The following is an 11,185-nucleotide window of genomic DNA, read 5'->3' as shown; positions in this document are numbered from 1 at the left end:
TCTCGTATGACTAGTGAATGGTAGAACTAGCACTTGAATCTGGGTCTGGTGACAAGACCAGACACCATTTGACTAACAAGGACGAGCTCTGTATGGAGACCCTCTGTCCTCTCTCCACCTCTCCCGAGAGCCTGCCTCCTTGCTCTCCTCTCTTTTATTCACAGGACATGATCACTGCTCCAAACCTCCACATCAACAAGTTCTCAATACAAGGATGTCTCCTTTTTCTTAATCCTGGTCCTGGAAATCCCTCCCACCTTGATTTCTATCCCATCACCTGGGTCCCTTAGGATAGTGCGAGGAAGGGATCTTTGAAATGCGATACAGGAATAGAAAAGAGAAATTTTTAAATGATAAGTTTCCAAAGTTATTTATTACACTCAACTGCTACAGGGAAGTTCAGGCTGGTTTATAATTTAGAAAGATCAACGTGCATGATTTGACAGGAGGATAGTTAAATTCCTATTACAATCAATTTCCATTGGTGGTATCCAACTTGAATCCCTTCTCATACATGTAAGCCATCTCGTTTCCTTTTATGGATGATGGTTTCCCCTTGTTTTAATCAGAAATTCAACAGGTGCCTCGGGGAGAGATGTGATCTGGATACACAGGATTTTTCAGATTCAGGGCACGGCGTGGGCTCAGGGGAAGGTGTCCTCTTCCTGTACTAGCTCACACTATAAGCTCATCACTACTGGCTTTTTCTCTTTGCTTTTTTCTGTTCAATATATTCTCTCAGGTACTCAACGTTACTGTCGATCTTGCGTAGGTAAAACTGGAGCTCAGCGCCTAGATGATAGTCTATAAAAAGAAGAGTTAATGGGAAGAGGTCAAAACTTTGGAGGTCATGAAAACAGAGACTGTGAGACAGCCAGACATTATTCTGCACATGTGCTCTCAGGGAAAGTATGTTTGATTCCTTAGAATGCCCTCCACGTACTCATCCCATTGGCTTCGAGCCTCCCCACTGTGTCTGAATTTAGGCTTGTAAGCTGCCAGAATCTAAGGGGTGACATGTCGAAGATGGTTTTACTCTTGGACCTTGGTTTCTTAGATCATTCCTCACTGACGGGTTGGTCATATTGACCCATCTTGGGTGGAACTCTATAGAACTAGGAGATGATATCGTGTGGGTCACACAACCAGCTTGACTGGACACAATCACTGCTACATTAGAAGTCTGGGCCTGAGGTCAGGTGGAGTGAGGTGGTGCACAGTTCTCTGTTCTCTTACTAGCAAAGGCAGACCATCATTCAGATCCCTCGGCCGGGGGTGGGGCAAGAAGTCTTCTTACTATCTACTGGGAATTGAAGTAATAATCCTAAACAATGAGTCTCAGAAGGGCCACAGTGGGCCTACAGGCAAGCCGCAGTATGGGACCTTGTGGTCTAAGACAAGGGTATCTAGAACATCTGAGGTCCCTCATGAGGGTACATTGGGTACCCCTCCACCCATAGAAAAAGCATTTGAGATGTGGCATGTGGGAAACAGGACAACCTGTGCCTGTTGCAGAAATAGTGTAAAATGTTATTAGGGAAAATGGGAACATGGCAAAATTAGAACAAGGAGAGAGATCAGTGGGTCTAAGGCCCCTCTGGCTAGCCTGCTAGCGACTGGACCTGCTGAGGAGGAAGCCACCCTTTGGAAAAAGCAGTTGTATATAGTGTAACATGCGAAATGATCATTATAGCTGGTATCATTTTTCTCTCTTAATATCATACTGGAGGAGCAGACTGATGCAGGGAAGACAATAAATGAACCGAGAAGGAAAGATGGAGAGAAAAGCACAAATGGGCCTTTATTTTGCTGTGGGGGTGGGGAGGTGGGTGGAGTACGTATGGAGATTTAAAAATCTTGAAAGATACATATAGAGATGTGGGTAATGTTGACTGGAGACTGATTTTACTGTGTTAGAGGATGTAAAGGTGTCGGGAACGGTTAATGGAAATAGATTGTAAAGACGATAAATTCAGGGAATGTGTATGGTTCACTACAGCTTTACAGAGAAGCAGACAAAAAACAAATTGGAGAAAATTGCAGAATATTTACATTCTTATAACCCCAGAAATGAGGTGAGCCAAGCACACATTTGGAGCCTGACCCGATGGATTAGTGATTCCAGGGGAAGCTGGACTGTCTGTACCTACTTCCAGTGCCCTGGTGTTGGGGCTTGATCCCCCCAAAGTGTAGTAAACAATCTGTGGTCTGGTTATCCCCACCTGGAGGAGGAGTTGGGAATGGGCTCGATAAAGGTGTGTGGGAAATAATTTGAGTGAAATAAGGTTAACCTCAGCCTACACTTTTATGGGAGCATCTGGGCATCTTGTTTCCCAAAGGCTGACATCTTGTTTCTCCTACTGCCTTTGACCAAGACCACCAGGTAGGTAATAAATCATATAGTCACCCACCCTCATTGACTCCTCTGCCATCACTGCCAGGACTGAGTCAATGAGTCGTCCCCTTTGCCCAAGCCCTGTACGGATTGGTCTGTCTGAGCCTCCTGCTGTTTAGATGACTCTCCTTCCCTTACTATTGCCAGACGAAATGGGTCCGCCCAGAGAAGGAAGAAAACAGGAGTCAAGACATTGCAACGAGTAAATAAGAGTTGCTCTTACGATGGTCAGGGTGATACATGAAGTTGGCCTCCACCACTCTGTTGTTCAGGGGCTGGGTCCTGCGATAATCGTTGCGGAGCACCTTGTTTTGGTTATCCAATAAGGAGTTCTCTAGCTTCCAAATCTGCAGGCAAGAGGAAGTGCATTATGGAGAGGAAGAGGCACTGGGTGATTTTTAAAAAGTTAGTTAGAAATTGAACTAGATCTTGAATTTATATAACTCTGATAAAGCATTTGCGAGGTCTCGAGTCCAGAGGAGGTTTTGGGTGCGATGTGCCAGGCATTGCACATTCTATAGCATCCATTCATCCATTTATTCTTCCAAAAATCTCTTTTAATCTTTTTCTATGAGTATTTGATCAACAGTAGAAAAGAGAGGAAGAAGTAAACAGAGACATATCAAGTAGCAATTTTTATTTTTCTGAAAATATCTGTATTTTGTCTGAAATAAATTTTTTGCTGCAGGTACAATTCTAGATCAGCTATTCATTTCTCTTTGTGCTTTGAAAATATGATTCCACTGCTTTCTTACTTTCATTCTTGCTGCATTGAATCAACTCTCAGTCTAATAGAACTCTTTTCATGATAATCTGTTTCTACTCTCTGGCTGATTTTTAAATATTTTCTTTGTCTTTTATGTTTTGTGGTTTCACTGTGATGTGTTTAATATGGGTTTTTTAAAAAGTTTACAATGACTCATTGGGCTTACTGAATATATGACTTGGTGTCTTTCAACTCTTTTGGAAAATTGTCAGCCAATATTTCTCAAATCATACTTCTTCTCTATACTACCCCTCTTCTCCTAGAATTTCAATTAGACATTTGTTAAACGATTTCATTATATGCTCTGCGTCTCTACTTCTTTTTCATATTTCTGGTTTTTTTCTCTTTGTACTGCATTGTAGATAATTTTCTCAGCTCTGTATTCTAGTTTACTAATTCATTCCTGAACTACATGTAACATGCTATTAAACATACTCATTGAGTTGTTCATTTCAGTTACTATCTTTTCATTTCTAGAAATTCTATTTGGGTTTTTTTTTCCTAAATCTACTTGGTAATTTTTACACTTTATTGTTCTTTTCTCATATTTAAAACTCTTAAACATATTAAATATACTAAATGTGTTTAATCATACATATTAACATTATGCATTTTATACATATTAAACATTCTTATTTTATATTAAATGTCTGATATCTTCTCTACTTGAAATCTTTGTAGGTCTGATTCTGCTGATACTCATAGTGTCTTTTTCCTTTTGTATTTTGTGATTTTTTTTAATTGAGCTCATTTCAGTTAATTTTATTTGTGGAAATTCTTCAATATCTGGATTTAAGGTGCATTTTTCCAGAGATAATTTACATTTGCTTCTGTTAGGTAGGTATCTGGGGAAACTTCCAACCTGGTTGGAACATTTTTATGTGTGGATATCCTTGAATAGGGGTCTTTCCACCTTTTCCGGGATTAGGAAAATGAAAAATTTAAGAAAAAGGAATATTTGTTTCTATGAACATCACCCAGAAGGAAATATCAACTTTGCTTTGCAGCCTCAGTACATTTGTCCGTTATCTAACTCAGCAAATATTTATTATGTGTCCACGCTATGCTGGAAGACAAAAGATGACTGATACAGCTTATCTCCGCAAAGGCTGCAGGTATTTCAGCACGGTACAGAGCTAAATGAGAATCTATCCTTCTTGCCTAAAGCCATTCATGAAGTTAGACTCTAAGCTCCACGAGCACAGGGATTTTGTGTATCGAGGGCCTAGAAGAGTGCTTCCAAGAGCAGCACTCCATAAATATTTGTCTTTGCGATGCAGCTCTTTTCCTCTGATGTGGATCAGGCTCCAGTCCGTTTGCTGCATCAACTATGGTTCCTTGGGCCCCCTGCCGCCTGTTTGCCTATTTCTGCCACAGCACTAGTAAGATTGTCCATGGCAATATAGGTGAGGCACGTTGCCATGTACATGGAAAACCCCAGGAGCCCCGGGTTGACATTAGGCGACATCTGGGGAAACATTCTTGTTAGCCAGGAAGTCAAAAGGGGAGACTGGTGAAGTGACGCCATGCATTACCTGTGCCTTGGAGAGCTTCACGGAATCTGCCAGCACAAACCAGTGGACGTTCTCGGTACAGGGAGGGGTGGTGAGTGACCCGCGGTAGCTGTAGTAATGGTGGAGGTTTGCAGGCAGCATGTCCTGAATGTCGAGGCCGCTCAGAACTGTGCTTTGTCCTAACAGAAGGGACAAGAGATAAGAGAATGTTAGGAAAAACTGCTGCCCCTTGGGAAGACAGCTCAGACGCAGGCCGTACTCAGATCTCTTGATTTAAGCAGAAGGACGCCGAAGCTGATTATTGGGAAACCATTTCCCCAGTTTGCTGCTTTGCGGAGGGTGAAGCCTTCGGGGAAAGACTTTCTCAGATGCCTCCTCCTGGCGGAGTGGCCCTGGCCAGAAGCTCACCCCTCTGCGGCTATTTCTTCATCTGTGAAAAGGGAACAATCAGTAGGATTGCTCTGAGGGTAAAGGAGAATGTGTTTACAAAGTGCTGGCATGGACCTAGCACATGGGCAGGTACTCATGACTGTAACTGTCTTCATCACCATTTTCATTGTTAGGATGTGATTATGTGTTACGATCCATGAAAGAAATTAATTATGACCTCTAGGGGCTTCTGGGTAAGTGCCCTCCAAGAACAAAGTTCCTTGGTTTGGGCTCATTTAGAAGTGGATGGATACAGATTAGAAGGTCAGACTCGGAACCACGTGGGGGCCCAGGCTCAGGCCTCTGGTCCTGAGCTCTTTCTGCCACACCCGCTGGGAACCCAGCTTAGCCACAGGTGGCGAGTAGGCGAGGGACTTCCTGCAGGGTGTCTGAAGCCTCCACAGCACACAAAAGATTGCTAAGTTTTATTATTGGAAAGATTTTAAGCTATAACCTTCTAAAGGGCTCTATTGCTTAGGTTTCGTTTCGTAACTCTAATATAGTTAAGTGAGTCAAGAATTCCAGAACCATGGTGCAGCTGCTGTGGAAAACAATGTGGCAGTTCCTTAAACAATTAAACATGGAATTACATATGATTCAGTAATTCTACTTCTGGGTAAGTACCCAAAGGCGTTGAAAGCAGAGAGATAAAAACAATAGGACCTGCTGATGGTTTGGATGTGGGGATTAAGAGAACTAGGAAAATCAAGAATGATTTTGGGGCTTGGGGCTTAAACATGAGATGCATGATGACAGGCTTTGCTGAGGTGAGAAAGTCAGTTTAGGGTCAAGCCTGGAAGGACAGGGCAGTGCAGAGTTATGTTTTGGCTACGCTGAGTTTAGATCCACATGGCAATATCAAGGAAATGGCTCGAAAAAGGAAGCTGGAGTTCAGAGAGAGGCCTGGGTTGTGGGTAGTATTGATCAGAAGCAGAATTTACTGAATTGGAAAAAGAAATGTATCAGGGTCAGTTATTAGAAGTGGATTATCTGAGCTCAGTGAATTCAAGGAAACTCTTTCGTTAGCCCACAGGCCTGTGGTTTCTCCTGCTGGCTTTGTTCATGGTCAATAAATTAGCCAGATGGTTCTTGTGTCCACGTTGCCTCACCTGTCTTGCCTGATGCTGTCACTGCGTGGGGGACCAGATGTAGATTTTTGGAGTCCACAGCCTAGAGATGGCAATTCAGGCCATGGGACTGAATGAGGCTGTTGAGGAAAGGCAGAGTTGGGCTCCCTCCAACATTAGGGCAGAAGCCAGAAAAAAGGAGCAGAGCTGGGGGTGGGGCAGGGTGTGGCCAGAATGAGACCAGAAAGAGAGCCAAGTGTAATGAATCATTGTTTTGAGGTTGATTAAGAGAAGGGGAGAGAAGGGGGCAGTAGATCTGACAATTGGGTGACCTTTAAGGCTCGGTGGAGTGGTGGAGCCAGCTTAGGATGGGTGAGAAAATAGAACAGGATTGTTAGACAACTCTTTCAAGGTGAGCTGGAAATGGGGTGGAAGGTGGGAAGGGTAGGGCAAAAGATATTTGTGTGTGTGTGTGTGTGTATGTTGAGGTGGGAGGTATTAGAGCAGAGTTGTGTACTGAGTGGAAAGATCCAAGGAAGGGTAAGAAATCAATGATGTGGGAGGCCCAGGGATTGGAGGTCAGGAGAACTGGGGAACGGAGTGAGGACAGACGTCAGGGAGCTGGACGCTGGGAGATGTGGGCAAGTGGGATGCACAAAACCAGGCCTCAGAGCTGGCATGGGCAATGCTCAATGTCAAGGGTTGACCATGGGAGTAGGCCGTCACTCTGACAGGAACTCGGCCTTCTGGAGGCAGAGGGAAGGGAGACCAGCTCCCCATGTCTTTGTATCCAGGCTCGACGATGATGAGGGGCTTCACACTTGAGATTCTTCTCAGCTTGAAGCTGAGGAGGGCATCTCTCTCTAGTGACCAGGATCCTCATACCAGTGGGGATCAGAGGTGACAATCACTTAAGTGAACTTATCCCTAGTTAGTGGAACTCCGGCCATCCATAAGTTCCAATCATGGGAATCAACAGATAAGAGTTTATGAATAGGTTTCTCAGAGGTGTTCAAGGCCTGAGTCAACAGCAGGAATTGCTGGAACATGAGACCTCACACAGGGAGGGGTCCACTCTCCTGACAGGTCTTATCTGCCACCCTCCCCCCCAGCACCACCCTTTTCTGCCCTCCTGTCACCACCTTACACTCACATTCCTTCCTCTTCCCACCTGCAGCCACTGTTGGCTTTCCCTTACCTGCAAACTTGACGTTTTTCAAGTGAGAAATGAAGTCACTGTAATAAGTGTTTTCAGTGTGATCTTTGACCTGTGGGAGAAACACAGAGCAGGTAACCTAAGTGGGGAAGAGACCTCCGGCACACAACTATTAGGCGTTTTGGCTGACTGGGCAGCCCCTGAGGGCTGGGAAGTGGCCACATCCATGCCCCAGTTGTGCTGGGGACACATCTGGCTGTTCTCTGCCACCAGCTGCCTGGGCTCACCAGTCTCCTCTGGGGAGACAAGATCTGAAGCACTGTGGCAGCTTCCAGGGAAGGGAGCTTCTTGGTGATGTACTCAGGTAATGGCCAAAGGTCACTGTTAAAATATCCCAGTGACACTGTCAGGACTTGACTGGGTGCAGGAGAGCCAGATGTCCAGGGCCAAACCACTCCATTCTGCCCACTGCCAACCACTCTTCAGTTTTTTGTATGCGTGTTGACCTTTTACATGTCAGTAAAGTTGTTTTGGTGAAAAAGGTCTATTTTCAGTGGTTCTTTTCTGTCTTTTCTGTGTTGATCCAGTTCTTCTCCCACTGTGTATAAATTCAGATTTCTTGGATTTAAACTGCCATTTGCTATTTGTTTTCTAAATGTGTCACATTTTTTTTGTTCTTCTGTTCCACCTTTCGTGTTAAACAAATACTTTTAGTGTACCATTGAACCATGTTTAGTTATTTTCTTAGTGGTTGCACTGGTGATTATGATACACAACTTATTATAACATCACAATCTATGTCAGGTTGATACTAACTTAATTCCAGTAAAATATATGACTTTGCTCCAATATAGCTCTATTGTTTTCCCTAGCTTCTATTTTTGTCATATGTAATTATAGCTACATGTATTATAAACCCAACAATACACTGCTATTCTTATTATTGGTTTAGGTGATCTTATAGATTTTTTTTTTAAGACAAAGAATATGCGTATATGGTCTTTGTATTTACCATTTCTGGCACTCTTCATTTCTTTCCATGGATTTGAATTACTGTCTGGTGTCATTTTCTTTCAGCCAGAAGGATTTTCTTTAATATTTCTTGTAAGACAGGTCTACTAGCAATTATCTCAGTTTTGGTTTATCTGGGAATGTCTTTATTTTGCCTCATTTTTGAAGGGTGGTTTAGTTGGATATAGGCTTCCTGGTTGACATTTATTCCACTGCCTTCTGATGACTTGTTTCTAATGAGAAGTCAGCTATTAATTGTACTGTGAGAATCAGCCATTAGTTGTACTGTCAGTCTGTATATATAATGAATCCTTTTTCTCTTGTTGCTTTCAGCAGTTTGACTTTGATGTGTCTAGATGTTTATCAGACATGGGGTTTGTTTAGTTTCTTGAACTGGTAAATTAATGTTTTTCATCAAATTTGGGGAAATTTTGACCATTATTTCGTCAACATATTTTTCTGCCATTTATCTCTCTCCTCTCCTTCTGGAACTCCCATTATATAAATGTTGGGATGGGTGATCTTATCCCTATGAGTCTATAAGTCTATGTACATTTTTCTTTAATATTTTTTCTTTGTTCTTCAGATTGAATAATTTATTTGATCTGTCTTCAAATGCACTGATTCTTTCTTTTGTTGCCGCAAATCTGCTTTGAGCCCATGTCGTGAATACAGTGGTACCTTGGTTTTTGAAAGTCTCCATTGACAAACATTTCGGTTTACAAACGCCATAAATTTTATGGATCTATGGTATCATTAGATAGTAAAATTCATGCTAAATTTGCAGTTTTAGGGGTTGATTTTAAAGTCCTGGAACGGATTAATCCATTTTGCATTACTCTCTATGGGGAAACCATGCCTCGGTTTTTGAATGTTTCAGAACTTGAACGGTCTTTCAGAATGGATTATGTTCGAAAGCCGAGGTACCACTGTATTTTCATTTTGGTTAATATACTTTTCAGCTCTACACATTCCATTTGGTGCATTTTTGTAGTTTCTATTTCTCTATTGAGAGTTCCTTTTTTGGATCATTGTCACCATATTTTCCTTTAATTTTTTGACTATAGTTTCTTTTAAACCTTTGAATATATTTATGATAGCTGTTTTAAACTACTATCTGCTAAATCACTCTGGGTCCACTCAGAGTAGGTTTCTGTTGACTGCTTTTGTTCTCCTAAATGATCACATTTTCCTATTTCTTTGCATGCCCAACTTTTTTGTTGAAAACTGGACATTTTAGATAATTCATGGTAGTAAATCTGAATTATGGTTTTTTACATTGTCCTGAGGGGGGTGTGTGTGTTTAGTAATTTGCCTGCACTTCATCGGCAGGATGTGTCTTGCCAGCAGGATGTTGCAGCCAATGTCCTGGTCCTGTTCAATTTGTTTGCTTGTTTGTTTTTCTTAAAACAACAGAAATGTATTCTCTCGCAGTTCTGGAGGCCACAAGTCTGAATCAAGGTGTCACTAGGGCCATCCTCCGTCTGAAGGCTCCAGGAAAGGTGCTTCCTTGCCTTTTTCTATCTTCTGGTTGTTGCAAGCCATCCTTGGCGGTCCTCAGGTAGCAGCTGCATCACTCCAATCTCTGCCCCATCATCACATCGCCTTCTTCCCTCTATATCTGACTGTATCTGTCTCTGCTCAGCTCTTAAATATTATTTTTAGCCTGGATTCCTAGGGGCCAAATGCTTTACTTTCCACCTCTTGGGCAGCCTACATAGTCCTTCTTTGGCTCTCTCTTTTCCAGGATCTCTCCGATAAATTTCTGATGGGTCTGCCACTTGCCACTCAAACCCAACTGGGACTGAATCTCAAACTATCAGAGCTGCAAGTTTTCTGTCTTTTCTGTCAAGTTTGCTACTTTTACTGACAGTCCCCCGACCATGAGTTTTCAACTTATACCCCGAATCAAGCCAGTCCCCCACTCCCAGGCTGTGAAGCTGCTGGTTTTCCTGTCCAGCCTACCCTTATAAAACGACCTTGCTGACCAAGTTAGGGGGTGGGGATGGGAACAGCCCCCAACAAGAAGTCCACAGACTACCATTGTTCTTACTCAACATTTTAGCTACTTTTCATAAATAAATGCCTAAATTGTGGTTTGCCTTGGTCCATTTCCAACGCATTGATATGGTTGTTCGTGACAATTTTATCCAACTTAATACTTGCTTCAGGGGGATCGGATTTACTCAGTACACCTTGCCACCTAGTCATAAGTCCCACCTGCCAGACTTCTTAGAAATGCTGAGGTGTTGCCTTTGCCTGGCGGGTCACAGACTTTCCCTTCCCCTCAGACCACTTGATGTTCAGTCAACCCTTCTGTGATCCTACCTCTTTTAAGTCAACTTGTCCAAGTTATCCAAGGTCCCCAAGGATGATAACACAGAAAGAACACAGGGAGTGTGAGCCAGGGCTGGAAAAAGGGTAAATCTTCCATTGAGTTAGCATTTCCAAGAATTGTGAGCTCAGGAATGGATGAGGAGGGATAGACAGGGACACCCTTCACCTATACTTAACACCTTGTGTGGGTGCCAATCTATAGCTTCACATGCATAGTTTCAGCCTACCTCAATGAGGGCTGCCAGCACAGCCAAACCATCCGGTTCACTCTTGGCTATATCGTAGCTGCTGTATTTAGAATTGTAGTGCACGACGTGAATCTGTGGGGGCAAGAAAAGGTAAGTCAAGGGCAGTTCATATAGACTTCTAATGCTTCAGGTTTTCAGGGAAGGAGGAAAAGAAAAAAAGATGCTCCATCTAAGACCTCAGATGGTCCCACACAAACAACTCCGACCTCCATCTCCCTCCATCTAAGCAATGAGATCTATCAAGACCAGAAAATTCTCCAAG

The 11,185-nt window shown here is 42.9% G+C and overlaps 1 protein-coding gene across 5 annotated transcripts in view; it reads right to left on the bottom strand.

Annotated features, from left to right (window-relative positions):
- Window positions 1-354: 354 nt before the first annotated feature.
- Window positions 355-11,185, bottom strand: part of CA6 (carbonic anhydrase 6) — a 28,393-nt gene continuing 17,562 nt past the window's right edge. For all 5 annotated transcript variants that reach the window (XM_019746674.3, XM_074334096.2, XM_019746675.3 and 2 more), the window contains 5 exons: window positions 10,903-10,995; window positions 7,370-7,439; window positions 4,697-4,854; window positions 2,619-2,742; window positions 355-804 (listed from right to left, as the gene is read on the bottom strand). In XM_019746674.3, coding sequence (XP_019602233.2) covers window positions 695-804; window positions 2,619-2,742; window positions 4,697-4,854; window positions 7,370-7,439; window positions 10,903-10,995 — 555 coding nt within the window. In that variant the 3' untranslated portion in view covers window positions 355-694. The remainder of the gene's footprint in view (window positions 805-2,618; window positions 2,743-4,696; window positions 4,855-7,369; window positions 7,440-10,902; window positions 10,996-11,185) is intronic.

Source organism: Rhinolophus sinicus, chromosome 14 (assembly GCF_057876585.1).
Source record: "Rhinolophus sinicus isolate RSI-liver-muscle chromosome 14, RSI-T2T, whole genome shotgun sequence".
Taxonomy (NCBI): domain Eukaryota; kingdom Metazoa; phylum Chordata; class Mammalia; order Chiroptera; family Rhinolophidae; genus Rhinolophus; species Rhinolophus sinicus.
Note: the sequence above shows the minus strand (reverse complement) of the source record. Positions and strands in the feature narration are given on the sequence as shown.